Source organism: Sus scrofa, chromosome 14 (assembly GCF_000003025.6).
Source record: "Sus scrofa isolate TJ Tabasco breed Duroc chromosome 14, Sscrofa11.1, whole genome shotgun sequence".
In the NCBI taxonomy this organism is placed as follows: Eukaryota; Metazoa; Chordata; class Mammalia; order Artiodactyla; family Suidae; genus Sus; species Sus scrofa.
In genome coordinates, this window is record NC_010456.5 from 6,942,600 (window position 1) to 6,963,717 (window position 21,118).

The 21,118-nt window shown below is 54.7% G+C and overlaps 1 protein-coding gene across 3 annotated transcripts; it reads right to left on the reverse strand.

Moving 5' to 3' along the window:
* EGR3 (early growth response 3) lies at positions 585 to 5,908 on the reverse strand. Of its 3 annotated transcripts, XM_021072995.1 has the most exons (3): positions 5,629 to 5,765; positions 5,182 to 5,234; positions 585 to 4,346 (listed from the first exon to the last, which is right to left on the reverse strand). In XM_021072995.1, the coding sequence occupies exons 2-3, from the start codon at positions 5,219 to 5,221 to the stop codon at positions 3,337 to 3,339; spliced, it is 1,050 nt and encodes a 349-aa protein (XP_020928654.1). In that variant the 5' UTR covers positions 5,222 to 5,234; positions 5,629 to 5,765; the 3' UTR covers positions 585 to 3,336. The 3 variants fall into 3 exon arrangements, with proteins under 3 accessions (XP_020928654.1, XP_020928652.1, XP_020928651.1); XM_021072993.1 differs by lacking the exon at positions 5,182 to 5,234 and having other exon boundaries at positions 5,629 to 5,908; XM_021072992.1 differs by lacking the exons at positions 5,182 to 5,234; positions 5,629 to 5,765 and adding an exon at positions 5,374 to 5,609.

Consider the following 21,118-nt stretch of genomic DNA (forward strand, 5'->3'; position numbering starts at 1 on the left):
TTTGATCACAAAAGAGCTACTCATCTCTTTGGGTATCTTGCTAACCCTCAAGAACCCTTTGCAATTCTCCACCTGTTTTTCAGGCTTTGAAAGCTCTGGCAGGGGCACTATTCACTGTGGCTGCAGAGATCCTCCTGGGCCCTGTTCTGGTGCTCCCTGCGACCATCAGATAAATAGTTCATAAACCAGGAGATTCCCTTCCCTTCCAACCTCAAATACCCACTGGAGAGGAGGATTCTAGAAGGTTCCAGTCACTAGCCCCGCTTCCCCTGCTCTTTCTGGGAGTTTGAGGCTCCCAGAAGCGTGGAAGAGAATCCTTAGAACCACAGTGGAATTCTCTTAGAACCACAGTAAACACTCAACACTGAATTTGAAACACCAGAACCCGCACAAAATTCTGAACAACTTCTAATAATGCCAGATTCCACATTTCCACGATGAGGGGTTTCAGAGCAAGAATCACAAAACGAGGCATAAGAACCTATCCAACCACCAGCCAAAAACAAAACAAGACAAAAACCAGGCCAAACCAAAACTTTATGCTATGAAAACAAGAAATAAAATAAGGAGATTTATAGGCCGGCTGATTGTCAGCAAACACAATATATTTACTGTATTAGCATTTGCTCACAGTGCAAATGGTACAACATTACACCATTTCAATATTTCGGTTTTTAAAAATGCTGTTTTCATTAACTATATTATATTGGCATAACAATGTGACAAAGGAGCAAATGAAATGTTGGTGAAGAATTTCACCTTTTCACAATATCAAGCATATTTTTTTAACCTTAGTATAAGGTACTATAAATCCAAGAAATAAAAACATCCACAAAATATATTACATCTGGTTTGTCTTTTTCTAAGTACTCAACTTTATACAAAAGTCTTTCAAAAAATATCATTCCCCATAGGTTTTCCTGTTTAAAACCTGATTTTTTTTCTCTCAGTTCACATAAGTTAGAGTGCATTTTCTTTTGTTGTGTTTTTTTAAAACATGCAGACATATAAAAAATCTGGATAGCACAACCTTTTGGCAACAAAGTTATTTTTCTCTTAGTTTAGCTTAAACGTCTGAGAACAGTTTTATTAAAACAAAGGAAAACTCAGAGTTATCATGCAGTGACATGCATATACCAGAAGGAGCAAGGAAAAAATATTAAAGGATATCTGATTCCTCCTTCTAGCTTTGAAGTGACCAAAATTTTTGTTTTTAATAATCATCACATTATAAAAAGTATTCAGCAAAATACTGTCTCTGCAAAGAAAGATTTTACCTTTCAGCTGAAAAAATATGGGCCCTCCCAGCAAACTTCATCCACTTCTTTCTCCTTCTACAAAAAGTCCAAGTACCTGGAAATCCACAACACCCCTGCTCTTTGATTTTTTTTTTTCCCTTTTCACTAGACTCCTTTTAGTATTATTTATCCACCACCAAACAAAACAAAACAAAAACACACACAAAAAAAAAAAAAAGAAAGAAAGAAAACCATGGTGCTTTCTTCTTAAAAAAAAAAAAAAAAAAGTGGGAAACGCATAAAGTGACTTTAAAAACAGGCATTCTGTAAACTCCAGACCTTTGCTTCTTCTCTCCGGGCAGCTTACTGACCACAGGAGAAATAACGCTAACAGAGCACAGTACATTCAGACAAGACTTCTGGAAGCTGTGTCAGAGAGCAACCTTCCCTACTACTCCACTTCCAAAGAGTCACCCCTGTGTGGAGGAGGCTGGGGAGGAGGGGGTGCCTGAGAAGAGGTGAGGTAGGGCGGGGAGAAGGTGAGACTGGGCTATGGAAAAGAAATGCCTCATTCATTCAACAACATGGATTAATGCAAACATCCCCAGAGCTTTGAAAAAAATTTGGACAGAGATGTGTGTATATGTGTGTCCACGGATGCATATATACATACACACACAGACACAGAGATGTAGATAGAATCTCATCAGTTAAATTTTGCATAAAAATACATTTAAAGCTGTATATGCCTACACATTCTCTTTATTCCGGTGCACTGCACTGGAGAGCCAAGTATCTTAGAGATTTTATTTTGCTAGAAATACATACTGTGCGTATGTTATATATGTATATATATGTGTGTGTGTACACACACATAAATAATACATGTATACACACACACACACACACACACACACATATCCTATACATAAATTTGAATTCTACCTGTTGTGTTGGTGATGAAAAAGGGCAAAAAAAAAAAAAAAAAAAAGGCTGCTTTCCCATCAATGGTGGGAAGAGAAATGGGTATGTGAGGGAGATAAAATTAAAAGCTGGTGAAATGGGGTGGCTGGTTGAGGCCTGCCTTTTGGGAAAAAGATTTGGAAAGAGATGGGGAAAGCCGGAGAGGGGAGAAGGGAGAGGAACCGGGGGAGGAAAGGGCAGAGGGCAAACTCATGAACAGAGATTTGAAAAAGTGGGGCTGAGGAAGTACATTTCTAAAAAGGCAGGTTCAGTGATGGCTGTTCCTTCTCCCCGCAGATCAAACTGCCCTGAGGCCTTGAAAGGGAAGCGCTCGGAAAAGGAGGGATTCTGAGGGGCCAAACCCTAAGCGGCGGTATCAGCACCGCGGTGGCGGCATCCGAGGCATTTCTGTAAGAAACATTATTTCCGAGCAGATGGAAGACCGTCTCGTCCCGCCACATGCAGGCCCCCAGCCTGGGACATTCCCCCAGCGGCCTGGGGACCCGATATGCGGAAGAGTTTGGGGTGGACACAGCCCCGTTCAGCTCAAGAGTCTCACACACACGCGCGCGCGCGCGCACACACACACACATACGGAAACACACACACGCACACATACACTCACGCGAGCACGCACACTCGCGCGCATCCCCGCACGCAGGCGCGCGTGCGTGCGGCGGGCAGCAAGCTCTGCGCTTTGGTGCGCTCCTTACCCCCTCCCCCTCTCGGGTCTTCGAAGGGGAACCGAGGGAGACGCGGGGGGAACCTTGAGGTGCTCGGGTCCAGCGAGGCTTGGGCCGGCCCCGCTTTCAGTCCCCCGCAGGTCCTTGGCCGGCCCGGCGGCCCCTGGATCAAGACGATCCGAACTGAACAAAGCGGGCTAGACGCCACCTTTCCGCCCCCACGCCTTGGCTAAGGGGGGGCAGCGAGGGGAAGGCACCTCCTGCCCTGACCCCCGCTCGTTGGCCGGTGTGAAAGGGTGGAAACCGGGGACAGCGAAGGGAAACAAGGGGCCTTACGTCCATGGAGAGGCCAGGGCGCGGCCCCTGCGCCTCCGTGGCTAGCTTTCTGGCTGCTTTCAGGCGAGCAGCCGGGAGACACTGAAGGGGAAATGTGGGATCTGGGGGCCGGAGCCTCAGGCGCAGGTGGTGACCACAGGAGCCAGGGATACCGGGGCCGCCGAGGACGCAGAAGGCGCACCCCCCTTCTCTGCCTTCTTCTCCTTTTGCTTGAGGTGGATCTTGGCGTGGCGTTTGCGCTCGTCGCTGCGCGCAAACTTGCGCCCACAGAACTCGCAGGCAAAGGGCTTCTCGCCCGTATGCGTGCGGATGTGAGTGGTAAGGTGGTCGCTGCGGCTGAAGCTCCGCATGCAGATCCGACACTGAAAGGGCTTGTGGCCCGTGTGGATGCGCAGGTGCCGGGTCAGCTCGTCCGAGCGGCTGAAACGGCGGTCGCAGCCCTCCGCCGGGCACGCGTGGGGCCTCTCGTGGAGCGGGGTCTTGCTGGGTCGGTTGGGGTACTTGCGGGGCCGGATAGGCTTGAGCGTGAGCGGCGGCTGGGGCAGGCTGCCAAAGCCCGGGTGGATCTGCTTGTCTTTGAATGCCTTGATGGTCTCCAAGGGGGTAATAGGGGGCGGGTTGACCCGGATGGGGTCCATGCCCTGGAAAGGCTTGTGCTCCGGAATGGAGCCCATGTCGTTGGGGTGGTGGTATAGGTTGTAGTCAGGAATCATGGGGAAGAGATTGCTGTCCAAGGCCGGTTTGGCCGATTGGTAATCCTGCGGGGAATAGGCCAGCCCAGGGTTGCCTTGGGGGTCGTGGAAAGACACAGGCTCCGAGTAGAGATCACTGCAGTTAGAATAGGGGGGCAGCGCCGGATACATGGCCTCCACTTCGCCCTGAGGCGGCTGCACCATGCTGGCCGTAGAGGTCTGCGTGCTGAGCGCCCCTGAGGCCGGGGGCACCCCCAATATGCCGGCGCTCATGAGGCTAATGATGTTGTCCTGGCACCAGTTGGAAGGGGAGTCGAAGGCGAACTTTCCCAAGTAGGTCACGGTCTTGTTGCCGGGGGCTGGCTGGAAGGAGCCCGAATAAGAGAGTTCCGGGTTGGGCTTCTCGTTGGTCAGACCGATGTCCATCACATTCTCTGCGGAGAGCGGGGGAGAGAGGGGAGGGGTGAGTGAAGCCGAGTCGGCTCCCGGGCCAGGGTGCCCAGGTCTTTGCCCAGGTGTGGAGGGTGCGGCCGGGTGGAGTGCGCAGCGCATGGGGTAAGAGGAAAGCTGCGCCCGGCGCAAAGCGGGCGGTGCCGCGCTCCCGGGCGCAACCTGGATACAGCAAAATACTACGGATCGGGGTGTGGAGTGGCTGCTGCACACATACCGCACACGCCGCGCACACACACGTACCACACACATACACATACACAGGCGCGCGCGCGAGAAGCATTGTTGTTATTCCTGAGGTGGGGCTGGCAGGTAGCTGCAGCTACAGGTAGTTTCAGACCCGGAGTGCGTGTGGCTCTCGCTCTCTAGCACACGCAACTCGGCCTCTTCCCCTAGCCCTGTCCGCGCCGGACGCCGCGCCTTTCCTGCCCCGACGAAGCCCCCCGTGCGCTCTGCGCCCAGGTCGCTGACCCAGAGCGCTCCGACGCTTTGTCCTCGGCGCATAGACGGGTGCTGCCCGCAAAAGGAGCTCTCCCGCCGCCTCCCCTAGCCCCAGTCTCCTCCGGGCCTGAAGGAGCTTTCGGCTCTTGCGGGAGGGGGAAAGCCCAGCCTCAGCTAAGCGAGAGTGGAGGGCGGTGGAAAACCGGCCAGTGTCTCCATGACGGGAGTGGCCGCTCTTCCCAAGCTCCTCCGCCCGGGGATCGAGCCCGTGGAAGCCCCCGCATGGGTGGCCCCCCACCTTCTCCCCTACCCGCCGTCCCCACATCCCCACACCCCCACGGCTTCGCTGAACGCCCTGGAAAGGCAGCGTCGCAGTACCTCTCCCACCGCGGGGACTCCACGCCGCACATGGCTCCATCCCGGGTGGGAGGCTGAGGGAGTAAGGGGGGAGAGCGCGGGTGAAAGGGACGTTGGGCTCCTCCCGAGAAAGGGGGCGACAGCACTACGCCTTGCGCGCAGCCCGGCGATCGCGCCCCCTAAGTGGAGAACCCCAGAGCCGCTCGCACCTACCTCCCTTCGGTCGGCGGCTGCCCCCACCCGGGAGAACCGAAGCCTCTACCGTGGCGTAGCCAACCGAGCCTTCCCGATCAGGGAGGGCGGGAGGAGTGGGTGGGAAAAGCAACTCGCCCCCCGGAAAATTCCCAGCGCGCCCCCCATCTCTCCATCCATCCATCCATCCATCTATCTATCTCTAGCTCGCTCCCTCCTCCTCTTCCTCTCTCCCTTTCCTTCCTCGCTGCCTCGCCGCCTCCCCGCCGCCCTTACCTGTAGCCATCTGATTGTAATGGGCTACCGAGTCGGTGCTGCCAGAAAAGAGGTTGAGCGCGCTGGGGATCTCCTCGGGGTACAGATTGTCAGGCAGTTGGTTTAACAAACTGCTCATGGTCACCGGCAGCTTCTCGGCGAGTTTGCCGGTCATAGCACTCCCGAGCTGCCGCCGCCGCCACCGCCGCCACCGCCGCCGCTCGCTCCTAACGCAGCTTCCAGGCAAGCGGCATCCGAGAGGCGATCCGTGGTGCAGGGGAAAAGCATGCGAGAGGGAAAGTTCGGGGGGAGGGGGAGGGAAGAGGGGAAGGGGTGGGCCTGGGGAGGGGATCTTCTCTTTTTGGGGGGTGGGTGGGAGAGAGGGCAAAGGAGGGTAATCCTCTTGGTGTCTCAGCTGGTGTCGTAGAGGCTTGGTCGTGGGGGGGGGGCGTGTGCGGCGGGTGGACGGGGGCTGAGCTGGGGGGGGGGATCTCGGCCCAAGGGGTCGGACGCGGCCTCAGTATTGATATCACAAACAGACGCGCGCCCGCGGCCCCCCCGCCCCCCGATCCACCACCGCCGCCACCGCCGCCGCCGCCGCCTCTGCCGCTGCTGCTGCCGCTGCTACCACCACCACCAGCCCCGCCGCTTCCTAGCAAGCTCACTGCTGCCCAAAAGCTCCCAGCCAGGGAACTCCACCAGCCTATTTATCTGAGCCCCGGGAAAGCTCCGTGACGTAGCTGCCCATATATGGACAGACAAAGCCCAGCCGAAGGGGCGCGACGTCACAATGGAAGCTCCTCACAATGGAACATTAGAAAGCAGGAAGCGGGCCGCAGCCAACGTGCGGCGCCCGCACCGCTCGCGGATCTTAAAAAAAAACAGAGAGAGAGAGAGAAACAGTAGAGAAGAAAGAAGGAAAATTCGAGAGGAGAGAGGAAAGAGCGATGTAACTGTACGGAAAGCGTAAAGCGCGCCGCGCCGGGTTGAAAGACCAATAGCCGCGTGTATGTTTATTTGATGTCTGCACTAGGAGAGCGCGCTTGTAGGACTGGGGGCCGCAGAGGTGGCGTTGTTTCCAAGTGGCCTCCAGCACCCCCAGCAGGAAGAAAGAGAATTGAAAACACCCGGCGGGGTCTCTTCACTGCCCGGGAACTTCTGGGGAACCCGGAAGGTGTGCGCACCGACCCTGCCCCGCCGCTCTTCTCGCGCCCAGGATCCTGCCCGGGGCTGGGAAAAAGTCCCTCTGAGGAGGAGTCTAGCGGGTCAGGGATCTCTGGTCCAGTGTCCCAGGAAATTTTGTGCCACCCTCCCTGTGATTCGCCGCCCACACTCCTGCTGCTCCTCGGGCCCCTGACCCTGTGCCGACACCCAGCTGAGCGCAGTGGTGGGGAGGTTCGTAGCTGCAGAGCGACTGCGCGGGAGGCGAGAACCTCGAATATTTGGGGTCGAGGATGTGCAGTTTTGGTGACGAAGAAGGAGGAATGAAGTTGAGGGGGTAGGAAACACGTGCACCAAATCCTCCACAAATTTCCTCACGGTTCCAAACACCCCCTTTGGCCACGGGATGGCAGGAGGGCTCAGCAGGCCCAGGCGCAGACTCAGTCTATTGCTGCCTGCGAAGGGCCCGCCGCGGAGTTGCGGCAGGAGTCTGCTGAACCCACAGTCTCTGAGCCACAGCGGCGACCTCCCCTAGTCTCTACCTTCCCCCTCGCCTTCCACAGGGCTGTTCCCATTGCTGACTGCCAGCGCCCTGCTGTCAAGGGCCGCCTGTTTGCCGACCCCGAAAGCTGTCACCTCCCCGAGCAGCAGCAGCAGCAAATCCCGGGGGCGGCTGATATGTTCCCCGAGGCCTGCTCCTGGAGCGCGCGCGGCCGGGCCGCGGGAGAGGGGGAGGAGAGGAGGGGAGCGTGGGGGAGCGACCCCGAATCACACCGGCTCGGCGTGGGAGGTTTCCCCCGTCGGTGGCCGTGTGGGCGTGGTGAATCCCGCGGCCCTCGCTGGGGAGTCGGGGATGGGGGAACGTGCATTTCTCAGGGGTAGTGGGAGTGTTGACAAGGAAGAGGAGAGGATCCCCGGGCCTCACTCCGTGGGAGGGCCACGCGGGCCGGGGACTGTGGGAGGAACTCCCGAGCTGCACATTGTCGTGGGGGTGGATGACAACCTCGCTCTCCTCCCCGCCACAGCACTCAGTAGAGAACTAGGGGTGGGAGGGCCCGGTCTCCCCCGGATCTCCTCTGCTTCTTAGGAAAGAAGGGATTCCCGTCGCCCGCGAGCCCCTCTCCCCCGCCCCTGCTGCCGCTCCCACCAGGCTCCCCACACCTATAGCCGAGAGGCTCTGAGCCCCCGGGTTCTCCTCCGCCCGCGCGGCGCGGGGAGGGAACGCTCTGCAGCGGTCCCCGGCTCCGGCCGGAATCAGGGCATGCAGCGCCTCCCGCCCCCGGCTCCCTCCCAAAGGGGGGGGGGCAATTGGCCGGCCTGGGGCCGTGGGCGGCTGTGTGAGCCTGGCTGGGCGCGGGAGGGGCCCTGGCGGCTGCAGGGAGGGTCGCGGGGCGGCGGGCCAGGCCGGGAAGAGCCATACAAGGAGCGGATCCGGTGACGCGCCGGCCGCGCCCCTTCTCCTTCTCGATTTGGCTGCCGATTCCGGTCCCCGGATTTGCATATTTTGGCATCCAGTGGAAAAGGAAAGAAGAACGGAACCCGCAGCCTTTAAAGGAACCGCACAGGCTGTAGCGTCACCTAGGGAGGCGGCCTGGGGGTTGTGAAAAATTAGCCAGCGGCTCGGGCCTCTGGCCGCGGAGCCAGGCAGCGGGGGAGAGGCGGGGAGCGGCGGCCACCGGCGAGCTTCGGCCGCTCCAGTCCCAATCCTGGCCCCTCCGCGGCGCTTCCTGCTCCGCGTGCATCCAGAGGTGGGGGTCTCTACGGGTTCTGGTCCGGGGCCAGGAGATGTCGCGAGGTCCGAGGCCTTTAGGCGAGCCGCAGGCCCCCATAGTGACTGCAGTGCCCATGTTTCCCCGCGCAAGGCACAGCTCCGCCTGCGGGGGTGGCAGGGAGGAAATGAGCGCCCTCCTGGCGGCCCGGCTCAACTCCTACTGTGGTCCCTACCATGATTATGCACCCCCTCCCACCTGTTGAGACCTCTCCCCAGGATTGGAAGAGAATGAGGAGCTGGAAATCCCAGTCCCGTTCGACCAGGGCCCACGTTAGCAAAGGCAGAGGCAGTGGGAGCATTTGAAAGCTTCCAGGGCACCAAAGACTGTAGAGTGTAGCCAGTCCAGAGTTGGCTTGCAAACTCTTTTAGGTGAGCTGGACCTGTTGCATCCAAGGAGAAGAGCAAGTAGTAGGGTTTGCAGGCCTGCTCCAAGCCTGCTTGCTTGTTGGTGAGGTTGGATAGGAGTCTTTTGGGACATGATGCCTGCCCCCTCCTTCCTGCTTGCCCTTGACCTAGAATGGGAGGCATCAATTCAATTAAATAAGTATTCATTACAACTTCAGAGTGATCTCGGGCAAATTTCTGCATTTCTTTCTTAGCCTCAGTTTTCTTGTCTGTAAATTGGGATAATAATAGTACTGATCCCCTAAGGAAGAATTCAATTAGATAATCCTCATAGAGTACTTTTGCTAGACTCCAGGAACCACTCAAAAAATGGCAGTTATTATCAGTAAACCATCTTCTCCCCCACTGTACCATGTGACATACTTTCCCCTGGTGTGTCTTAGGAGTGAGTGTAGTTGATATTAGGAATAAAAAGGGTCAGGTATGAAACTCCATCCCATATCAGTGTGATCATGTGCAAGAAGTCCTATTTGTGTGCCAGGCACCTGCTGTGTCGTTGGAGGGATGGTTAATGAATGGCCCCCACTCTGTAAGATCCCAGACAAGGATTGAGCCCTCAATAGCTGATGGTGGCATAAAGCAGGATACAAAGAAGTCCCTTAGTTGCTCTTTAACACTCTGGAGCATCCTTCTAGACTCTTACAGAAGGTGGCTGTGGCTCCAGGATGGGGTGGGGGATTTAAGTGCCTTTCCTCCCCTCCTCTGCCCTGGAAGGAGCCATGCTGGGGAAGGCCTGCCTCTACAAGCCTAGGTCCTCACTGCCTGGCTGCTGTTCGGGTTGCAGCCTGAGCAGGTGTCCCATCAACCTGGATGATGTCGGCAGGTGGAGATCAGTGTTCTGTGGCAGGAGGGGACAACCCCGGGTATGGAGTTGGGGAGGGGGATTGGAGTGGCGGATTGTAGACTAAGAGCATTCTCCCTTCTGGTTGCCAAGTCTTGAATTCAGTGTAGAGAAAAAAAGTTTTTCTCCTCCCCTCTCTCTTTCTTTCCTCTCTCCCTCCTGAACAGGGGCTGAGAGTGATCGTCTGTTTTATTGGCAGGCTCAGGTGAGATTGCCAAGGGCCTAATTACCTGAACTCCAAGCCCTGAACTTGTTGGGGAGCGAGTAGGCACTGGTTTAGGGCGTCCTCACCCTGGAGATGGTGAAAGGCAGGCCCTGCCCCTTTGCAACTGGGCCAAGGCCACCCAGCCCCCACTCCTCTCTCCTGGGGAATCCAGCTAACCTCACTTGCTGCACCTGTGGGGGCAGTGGGTGTGTCTGTCTTGGTGAACGGGTGGAAGAAGGAGGGCGCGTGGCCCTACAAAGCCATAGCAGGAAAAGGCCAGGTTGGCACTCTATTTTGCTCCTTAGTTCTGCAGTCACCTCTGCCCTCTGATCTTGAGCTCCTTTTTGCTAAAGCTACTCAGTCCTTCTTGCCTGTCTTACCAGAGGGAAACCCCCAATTAGTTCAAACCAGGTGGTTGATGATTTAATGCACTACCAGTCTCAGAGGGTATTTGTCTTTTAACAGAAGATGCTTGCAAAAGGGAAATCTATACCCCAAAGGAATTAAGCCTAGTGCTTAGCACTGTGCCTGCCTGGAAAATGGTAGAAACTCATAAATGCTGCTGGGTAAGGTCTCATTGTGGGATGTCGGGTCCAGTGACAAAGAATGGGATGTTTGGGGTACAGAGAGAGTCTGGGGTTCCTCAAGTCACACCAGGCACCCACCACGGTGGGAATGCTCCTGGATAACTGTTCCCTTAAGGGCTCTAAGTTGTTTTCCATTGGGGGAGCCCCTCAGGGTGTTCGCAGGAGACAGACAGGTCATTGGGGCAATTTTCCTGGCCAACCCTCCCTGGTGTTCTAGGGGTCACTGTCATTCTTCAGTAATGACAGCCAGCTCTGAGGTGAGGTGGCTTTGGCCTAGATGTTTGCAGAAGGAACTCGACACCCGACTTTCGAGGGTAGTGGTTCTAGTTACGAACATTGTGTGGGGCCCTCCAGAGGCTTCGGGCTTGCGGAGCTTCTGTACCCACAAAAGATTGGGTGATGGGGGACCATGGACATATGTCATCTAATTCATTCTTTACAACAATCCTGTGAAGAAGTTTTAGGGATGCCCCCCAACATTTTTAAAGTGAAAGATCTAGGGTGTTGGAAAGAGTCCAAGTAGTTAGTTGGAGGATACTTGGCCAGGAAGTCACTGAGCTGAAGTTTGAACTCAGGACCTTGTGATTCCAAAGCTACTGCTCCTTTCTTTTTCATTTTTTCTGTTTTTGGCCGCACCTACAACACACGGAGGTTCTCAGGCTAGGGACTGAACCCACGCCACAGCAACAACCACAGCCACAGCAGTGATTGCCAGATCCCCAACCTGCTGAGCCACCAAGGAACTTCCCCAAAGCCACTGCTCTTAATTCCAGCCTTTGTCCCTATTATGGCCGTCTGGGCAAAGAAAGGAGGTGGCAGGTGTGGTTAAGAGGAAGGATAGGTATAAACCTGTGGAGAAGGCAATGAATGGAAGAAAGGCTAGTTGGATCTTGCTTCCTAGCACCCCTGGAACCCAGCAGGAGCCCCCGCCCAGGGGAGAGTAGGGGGTGCTGTGCACAGGGAGGTCAAGGAGGAGCAGTGTTTCTGCCAGGACTCCCAACAGGTGGAATAGCATCTGTGCCATTCTGAGCTTGGGTCCCACTGCCCTAGGTTGTCTCCAAGATCACAGACTCCTTGCCAAGCCAATCACACACTTCCATCTCCAACATCTGCTGTGCCTACACTCAGACTAACTCATTATAATCATTTTGAATCAGGGTATTTCTGATTACTCTTCATGCAGTTTTGGGGAGAGTCTGGTGCTCAAAAGGAGAAAAATCTTATAGCAAAGTAGCACTTGCTAGGGGGCGGGCAAAGTGGTCCTGGAGACCCCTTCTTGGAAGTCCAAGGCAGTAACTGCCGCTGGGGTCCAGACGATGAGAATTCAGGGCTGGGGCAGGGAGAGGAGACAGGTCTTAGATAAAAGGTGAGACTTGTGAAAAGTTTGCTGTATGAGTAAATGGAAAGTAGGAGTGCCATGGCCTGGGAATCAGGACTTCTGAGTCCCACCATCAATTATCTATGTGACTTTGGACCTGCCTTCTGGTACAGACTGGACTAGATAACCTACCTCTGAACTCCTCCCAGCTCTGTTGATCCATGGGCCTTGGATTCTATTGCAGAAAGGTTGGGAGGGGACGGTCAAGTTTGGGCTTCTGGGACCCTCGGAGAGGAGGGAGAATGGGTCAGGGGATGAGGGCTTGGAGTGGGAGTTTGGTGTCTTAGTTCAGGGGTCCCTGGAGGGTAAGTGAAGTCATGTGCTCAGAGAGCCTGTCATTGCCCCTGGGGGCCACTGTGGGACAGCCCCCTTCTCAGTCTCTGCAGAAAGGCTCTGGGGAGATGAGGCTTTTTGGAAAGAGGAACTTTGTCATTTGAAATGAACCAGAAATGGGGTGAGTATAGGGGGGAGTGGTGGCAGGGCGGGGGAGGGAATGAGAGAGATAAAAGGAGGGAGAGGTGAGAGCATATATGACAGCAGGTCTCCCACCGCACACACACACACACAACCAGCCTCCTGCTGGCTGCAGCCTTCACCCATGGGACAGGCCGGGGATCCAAGAGGTTGGCAGGTTCCTCTCCTCCCTGCCCCAGAAGGAAAGCCTTTGGGGAATCAGAGAGAGCTGTGGTCTCTAGATCCTGGTGTCTCTCATCAGCTCCCAGCCTACTCCCTTCCTCAGCCTAAAACATGTGGGCCCTTTGCCTCATCCATCAAAGAGAGGACTTGGGGGCAGACTTTTGGTGTTGTCTTTGCTGTTCTATGCAGTTAAAAACCTGAGATGTGGAGAAAAGCAGTTAATGACTCTTTGGGGTCCTCTTTCAGCAGGTGGCCGAGGCAGGGCTTCCTGACCTTGGTTATGCCGTAAGCTCTCCTAGAAAATGAAACTTTTTGCAACCACTGGTAAGTAAAGCACTGATATCGCCCTTGGCTCACCCCGTCACTCTGCTTGCTGAACAGTACTGATCAGCTGGAACCCACTGGAAGTCTGCCCATCAGCCTGACTGATGGCATGAGTTTTTCCGCTAGGGTTCAGATAGGCAAAGGAGAGGCAGCATGATATATTTCTTTCTCTCTGCAGAATTATTTGGGCCATTCAGAATTACATGGCTACAGATCACCAAGAAAATTACTGGACGACGAGAGATGGTGTCTGAGCTCCCTGGGGGCAGGGACGGAGTTTTACTCCTCTGTTCCCCCAGTACACCCCCTGCCTCTCCCCAGCAGGTGCCCCATAAGTGGTTGTCGACCAAGTCAAGTGTCCACATGGGTGATTCTGAAACATGGCTGATCTGAGGAGCTGGGGATCCACTGTGCCCTTCCCACCTGGTCCTTGCATTTTACCGCTCCAGCACCCGCTCCCCCGACCCCCATACAGCATGGGAAGCCCCTCATCCAAAATTCCTTTCTCACTGGGTGGAGGTGGACACTCCTGGGTCTGGGACTTGGCTCTCTTGTTCCAATGAGACAGACATCCGGGGAGCACTTCCTGTGGGGGGGTGTGTGTGTCAGACTTGAGACTGCTGTCTGTCAGGCAGCAGGCAGTTTAGAGGGAAGTGAGGAATGAGGCTGAAGTAGAAACGATCATACACAAGATGGGATCAGTTCCCAAAGGAGGTGTGGGCAGGGGGTTCAGTGGCGGAAGGACCACTGGGGCTTGCAAGAGGACATGTTCACAAAGAGGGAGAGAGGGAGTCCTGACTGGGGTGGGGAGGCTTGATCAAGGCCTTGAGGGAGGATGAGACCCCTGAGGGTGGAGGGGAGGAAGGGGGAGTGAGGAGCAGAGGAGGAGTTGTGATTTCCCCCCAGACTTTCATGTTAACATTTTTTCATCTCTGAAACTGGAACCCATTAGCACTGTCCTTCCAGGCCTTCTCTGGCCTGATTATAGTTTGCTTGTGGGTGAAGGAGGAATCTGAGGCAGAGAAGGGAGACAGCTCTGAGACTGGATCTGCGAGATGCCATCAGACATTAGTGCATCTACTAGAATGCAGGCTCCAGGAGGGCAAAGGCCTGGGTCTGGGCCTGCACTGCTGTATCCCCAGCGGGAACTTGGCTTATAAAGGGGGACGGGGTGTGTGTGTGTGTGTGTGTGTGTGTGTGTGTGTGTGCGCTCCATCAGTGTTTGTTGGAGAATGAATGTCCCACTTGAGATGCTGTTAGCAGCAACAGGAAAGGGGTGGAATCCAGGAGGAAGGAGGAGCCTGAGGAGTCCAAGACAACATGGGTCCCAGGCTGGGGGTGGGGTAGGATTCATCAGACATAAACTGTAATAGCCCCGTTAATTGAGTGGTAATGATCCTTGGCATTTTTCATCTTCAAAGCCAGGAACAAACTGTAATTAATACTCCCGCCACCCGGGGGCAGGGTGGGGGGTGGTGTGGAAAAATCTGAGCTGTGGCCCCTCAGCCGGGGACACTGAGGCACTGGCGGAGAAAGTGCGGTTAGGAGAGTAGATGCAAAGGCCAGCAGAGCCCGGCATCTGCGGAGGTGCCTTGAGCACCGCAGGGAGTGGCCCCCTCCCACAGCCAGGCAGCTGGGGAGCCAAGGTCATGAGTGGGGTGCGGTGGGGGGCACGGGAGACCCGCGCAGGGCCAGAGAAAGAAGTCTCTCGGCCGCGGGCCTGGCGGAGGGTGGCAGTGGTCCATCCGCTTTGCGGGTGGCTTGGCGGCCGAGAGCCGGCACGGCCTCGGTTCTCCGCGCTCTGGAGGGACGCGCGGAGCATGAGAGGGACTTGCGGGTCCCTCGAGCCCAGTGGCCGGACCGCGCGCTGCACACTCAGCCTGAGTCACCGGCGGCTCCGAAACGCTTCCCGGCTTCCTCACTGCAGTCTGGCTGGCCCGCGCCCGGAGGGAGTTTTTCATTAGGGTGATTACCCCGCCATCATTAAGAGCCGGTAAAGATCACCCGGGCACCGAGGGCGCGCAGCGGCCTCTAACTGCAGCCCGGGTTCGCAAGCCCCACTCCGACTGCCAAGGCAGGGGTGGGGGTGGGGGCGCCGCTCTGTCTCCTTGGCCACCAGTTCAAACTACCCGCACGGCCCCAATGCCATCCCGCACCTCGCCACCTAGCCTCGCCGTTTTCTCTGGACCAAGATGCCCTTGCGGGCATTCCTTCTGTTAAATCAACACCTATCAGAGAGCCTTTCCTCTTGGAGTTCCCGTCTCGTGGCTCCGTGGTTAACAAATCCGACTAGGAACCATGAGGTTGCAGGTTTGATCCTTGGCCTCGCTCCGTGGTTTAAGGATCCTGAGTTGCATTGAGCTGTGGTGTAGGTCACAAAGGAGGCGTGGATTCTGCGTGGCTGTGGCGTAGGCTGGCGGCTACAGCTCCGATTTTTAGCCTGGGAACCTCCATATGCTGCCGGTCTGGCCCTGGAAAAAGACCAAAAAAAAAAAAAAAAAAAAAAAAGTCCTTGGTGTTCCTGTCATGGCTCAGTGGTTGGCGAGTCCAACTGGGAGCCATGGGGTTGAGGGTTTGATCCCTGGCCTCACTCAGTGGGTTGGGGATCCGTCATTGCCGTGAGCTGAGCTATGATGTGGGTGGAGGATGCAGCTCAGATCTGGAGTTGCTGTGGCTCCGTAGTGGTTGTGGCTCCGACTGGAACCCTAGTCTGGGAGCCTCTGCGTGCTGTGGGTGCGGCCCTGGAAAAGACATAAAGACAAAAAAAAAAAAAAAAAAAAGGAAAGCCTTTCTTCTGATACCCCAAACAGCAGGTGATAAACCAAACACCACTACCTTTTACACTTAGATGTGTAATCATTTGATGAATGTCTGCCTCCCACCTTCCTGCCTCACTCACTCTCACATACATACACACTTGCACACTCATTCTCTCTCCCTCTCTCACACACACAGAGCAACAGCTGTATGGGTACATGAAAGTCCCCATAAGGCAATAGACTCTTCTCCCCAGGCTGTGGCTGTGAAGCCAGAGCACAGTCAGCCATTCCCTAGTTTCAATGGAGGGTTGGCTCAGTGCTAAGGATTGAAGGGCCTACAAAAGAAACCTAGAGGGTCTCTGTCCATCCCTCAGCCCCCTGGGGGAAAGCTCTTCTGTGTGGTGGGAGAGTATGGACAGACCCAGAGACTATCAGGAGGAGGCCTGTGACTGTGAGGCCTGTAGGGGAGGGGCCACTTCTGATTTTGCAGTGTATTCCCATGATATAGCCCCTCTCAGCCCACTCCATCCCCACCTGCCACTCATGTCTGGTGTATAGCAGACCATGACAGTTGTTTATTTTATTTTTTAGGGCCGCACCCTCAGCATATGGAAGTTCCCAAGCTAGAGGTCAAATAGGAGCTGCAGCCACCGGCCTACACCACAGCCATGGCAACTCGGGATCTGAGCCTCGTCTGTGACCTACACCACAGCTCATGGCAACGCCAGATCCTTAACTCACTGAACAAGGCCAGGAATCGAACCCTTATCTTCATGGACACTGGTCAGGTTCATTTCCTCTGCGCCACAACAGGAACTGAGGCCTCAGCATTTTTGAATTAAGGAGTCCCCACTAGGCAAGAGAACTGTTTGATGACTCCCTCCTGATTGCCTTCAACATTTGACAGATATCTCATGTGCACCTACTGTGTGTCTGGCATTGGAAATACAGCTGTGATAGAAAGACTCCATGGGGAGACTCCAGGCCTAACGCGGGTAGAGGGGATGGGCAATAAGAAAAGACACACGACGTGGTGGTAAGTGATTCGAGAAAAAGGACATTCAGGGGAGAGAGCGATGGGAAGTGCATGTTGAGATCCTGTGTGTGTAGTCCTTGCATTTGGAACTAGCGCTAGTGCCATGGACTAAAGCACTGAATCAGAATTTGTGGGTCTGTGCTGTTAGTCTAGCTAATTTATTGGATGCCATTTGCAAATTTCTGTGTAAATAAGATCTTTGTTCAAAAAAATTACATCCAAGTCCCCTAAGGAAAGTCAGGTCTCTGACCTGTGCCTTGGCCCTTTGCCCCTGGAATAGGCCCTCTTCTCGGGTCCCTCTCCCACCTGCCACCAGGTGGCCTGAGAGAAAATTCTGATGGGGCCTGAGGACCAGTTCTTTTCAGAAGCCTCTGGGGAAGGGATGGCAGAGGGCTAAGGGTGACTGGGGCTGAGGTACCCCAGCCCACAATCTCAGAGCCTCACTGCCTCTCGAAGAAACCTTCTCTTGGATGAGCAGGACTGCTTCTAGACCCCAAATGAAAGAAAAAGTTGCTGCAATGGAAACTCGAGCTAACCTCTCCTCTTGCCCCACTTCCCTCCCGCGGTCACACTTCCGGCAGCCACCACAGGGTATTTTGGGTTCGAAAACAGAGCGTCAGATCTATTTGAGCAACTTTTTTTTTTCCATCGGAGTAGAAGCCCAGGGACCTGTGGCCACCCTGGGCTCGGCCACTTCCCCAGGGAACTGACGTGTTTCCCCTTCTCCACCAAAGACCAATTTAGCAATTCAGACTGGCCACTTTTAGCTTCTCCTTTCCCTGGCCCGGCAGCAGGCGAGGACCCAGAGGTAGGGGGGCTGGGAGGAGGGTGTGTGTCTGAGTGCCTTCCTTGTGGACTTCAGGAGAAGGCCTGTACCCCTCCTCTGCCAGAACCTCCTCCTTAACCTTCTCCAGCCCCCCCCCCAAACACACACACACACACACACACACACACACACACACACACACACACACCACACACACACACACACACACCCTCCACAGACACAGCCACAAAGGCTGCATCAAGAGACTGCAAAGTGAGAGCTGGGGTTAGGACCGGTCTAGTTCTCGGTTTAATCCAAAGGGTGGTATGTCTGTGCCACCAGCGAGGCGGTGTGTATGTGGGTTGTGAATGAAGCGGGTGTGCATATAGGGAGACCGAGTATGCATGCAAATCCTATGTTTGCCACCACCTGGGCTGAACAGTGCATGTGCATGCAGCTTGCATGGATGTCTAGAAAGAGCTTGGCAGAGTCAAAACCCTGGGGTGTCTAGCGGGTGCATACACCATGTGATTTTGTGTGGGCTGGTGTATTTACAGTATGTGTGCGCAGGATGCATAAAATAGAGGTGTGTATAAGTGTGTGTGTGTACATCTGTGTATGTGTGGACTGGCAGTGCCCGGTTCTTGGGGTTGAGGCGGGAGGAAGACAGGCGAGTTCTGGACAGGGGTGACCAGCGTCCTTGTGGGCACATGCAGGTGGTGTCTGTGGGTCAGGCTTGGAGGAAGGTAGTGAGTGACACACAGGTGTGAGGGTGTCCCTCACACCTGTGTGGGGTGTGGGCGAGAGACCAGCCAGCTTCGGTCTTCATGGGATGCCTTTACTGCAGGACTCAGCTCCTGTCAGGCCCCTCTCCTCAGGCCCCGTTTCCCCTCCGCAGGCTGCTCCATCCCCTCTCCTTGTTAGCCCTCTTCATCCTGTGTTCTCCAAGCTTCTGCAGGCCTCACCGTCACAGGCCTCCTGACAGTCTCTGGGTCTGTCCACACTCTCTCCCACTGCATAGAAGAGCTCCCCCCCGGGGGCTGGGGGTGGACAGAGACCTTATAGGTTTCTTTTGTAGTCCCTTCAATCCTTAGCACTCAGCTGGCCCTCCATTAATACCAGGGAGCGGCTGGCTGTGCGCTGGCCTCACAGCCACAGCCTGGGGAGAAGGAATCCATTGCCTTATGGTGACTTGAATGTACATACCCACCTGTTTCTGTGTGTGTGTGTGTGTGTGTGTGTGTGTGAGAGAGAGAGAGAGAGTGTGCAACGTGTGAGTATGTAGGAGTGTGTGATGTCCAAGTGTGAGTGTGTGTGTGTGTGTGGTGTTTGGATTCCTTCACAGCACTGCCCAGGCTTGCCCTTTTGCCTAGGCCCTGAAGGAAGCCCGCTCTGCCTGCTGTCTGCTTCTTTCATGAAACTGGAAATGAAAGTTGGACTCAGGGCCCTTCTGTGCCCCCCTTTTCTGACCGGTTCAGCCTCTTGCCTTTGAATCTCTGCTTCCTGCCCAGCTGACTCGTGTCCATGGGGTAAACTCCAGCTCCTAAGGGGCAAAGAGGGTGCTTCTGTGTCCTGGTCTCATTCAGAGCAGGTCAGAAGATTTCCCTCTGTGCCTGGGTACAGACCCAGGGCCCATGTGCCCTCTGTCCTCCCTCCACTTGGGTCCCTGAATGGTCTCCTCAGGCCTGGCTCTGGGGAGGGTGAGCTCTGCTCGCCGGCACCTGGATCTGGTGAAACCCCAGATCTCCTGCTCCCCACATTTGCAAACTCTTCCCTAACTTGGACCTCCTTATAGGGTTTTCTGGCTCCTGTAGCCACATACATTTGCCCCTTTTTTATTCTTAATCCCAAAGATGCTCACTCTATCCTGTTTCTGGTGGCTTCCACTCACACCCCCCCACCAGCCTGCCCCTGGCCAAAGAGACAGTGGTAGGGGTTTTCTCTCCCATGCCCCGAATGACTACATAGAGTTGTGGACTATTCAGCTAGAGGGGGGCCTTAGAGAATATCCATCCCAAACTATTTTCTAGATGAGGAAGCAGAGGTCCAGAGAGGGCAGCCGACATCCTCAGGGTCACACAGCAGTGAATGGGATCGCAGGTGCTAAAATCAGCTTTTGACTCCTGGTCAGTGGTTCTTTCCATGACATCAGGCCAGATGTCCATGTCTTTCATATTTCCTTCTCTTTCTGATTCATTCTCTTCCTTTTCTACTGAAATATTTCCTTTTTTCCCCTCTTTGAAACACCTTCTCTGCCTTAAGCAGGATGGCTTATATCTGGTAGTATCAAGGTGGTACTCAGAGCGAAGGCCCTGTCCTGGCATGGTTTTCATCAGTCCTCTCAAAAGATTTTTCTCCTTCCTGGTCCTTCATCCCTCAGATCGCCAGGGACTCTGTCCTTTCTTCTCCTTGAGCCAGCTTCTTCACTTCTGTTTCTCCTTCCAAGTTCTCAGGAGGCAGATGGGACCCTCAAGGAATTGCCTCCTTACTCTAACCATAATTTCCTGGTCTCTGAAATGGAGTCAAGGGTCTCTGCAGGGGAAATACGGTATTTGTGTGTGTGTGTGTGTGTGTGTGTATACACCTCATGTGTCTCCCAGCAGCTCCTGGGGGAAATGGGAAAGTTAATTACTGTCAGGATGAAAGGTGCTGTGGGATAATTGCAGGTAATATCAGGACAGCCGGGAGGGTGGGGCTGAAGGCCCTGAGGCTTCCTGGGGGTGGCAGGCAGCCCCCAGCCCCACTCCTGCAAATGGATTAGATACCTGGAGAGGCGGAGGGAAGGCACATTCTGAGTGAAGGGTCTTTGTCTTTACAGAGAAGTGCTTGTTAGTTGCTAAGGAACTGGGTTGTCTTTCCTGATCCAAGCCTCCCCGTGTTGTGCTGAGCTTGGGAGGGGGATGTGGGCTGGGGCTTGAGGCTCCCTTCGCAGTTGGCCCTTTCCCCGGAGCTTCAGTCAGCTAATGGGTCATTCAGGAAGGGCTCTTATGGGGTGGGGGGACACACTTCCCCATTACTGTCAGCCTCACTGCTTGCTCCAGCCGAGCTGGGGAGCAGAGCAGGTGAGGTGCAGGCAGAGACGGGGAGGAAAACACACATTTACTGAACAGCCTGCATACCAGGCACTGCGCCGGGCGCCTTTCTTGCCATCTCATTTAACCATTGCAACAGATCTTCAAGGAAGGCACTTTTTTTTTTTTCCCCATTATACTGTTTTTTGCAGTTGAAACACAGATCTAGAATAATTGAGTTGCCCGTGGTCATAGGGCTATCAAGTGGTAGAGTTTTTGTGAATTTAGGTGGGCTAAGTGAAAAAAGCTTTTTTTTTTTTTTTTTTTTTTTTTTTGCTTTTTAAGCCCACACTTTCAGCATATGGAAGTTCCCAGGCTAGGGGTCACATCAGAGCTGCAGCTGCCAGCCTACACCACAGCCATAGAAACTTTGGATCCGAGATGCATCTTTGACCTACATCACAGGTCATGAAACGCCCGATCCTTAACCCAGGGATCAAACTGCAACCTCATGGTTCCTAGTTGGATTAGTTTCTGCTGCACCACGAGGAGAACTCCTAGTTACCCTTTTTAAATTACACCAGCTTGAAGTTCCCGTTGTGGCTCAGTGGAAGTGAATCTGACTAGCATC

What these genes read in the sequence shown, in the direction of transcription:
- EGR3 (XM_021072992.1), bottom strand. Translation starts at nt 5,536, where the DNA reads ATGGATGGATGGAGAGATGGGGGGCGCGCTGGGAATTTTCCGGGGGGC. An exon ending in CAGCCGCCGACCGAAGGGAG is followed by an intron (nt 4,347 to 5,373) that starts GTAGGTGCGAGC and finishes CGCTCTCCGCAG; the next exon opens with AGAATGTGATGGACATCGGT.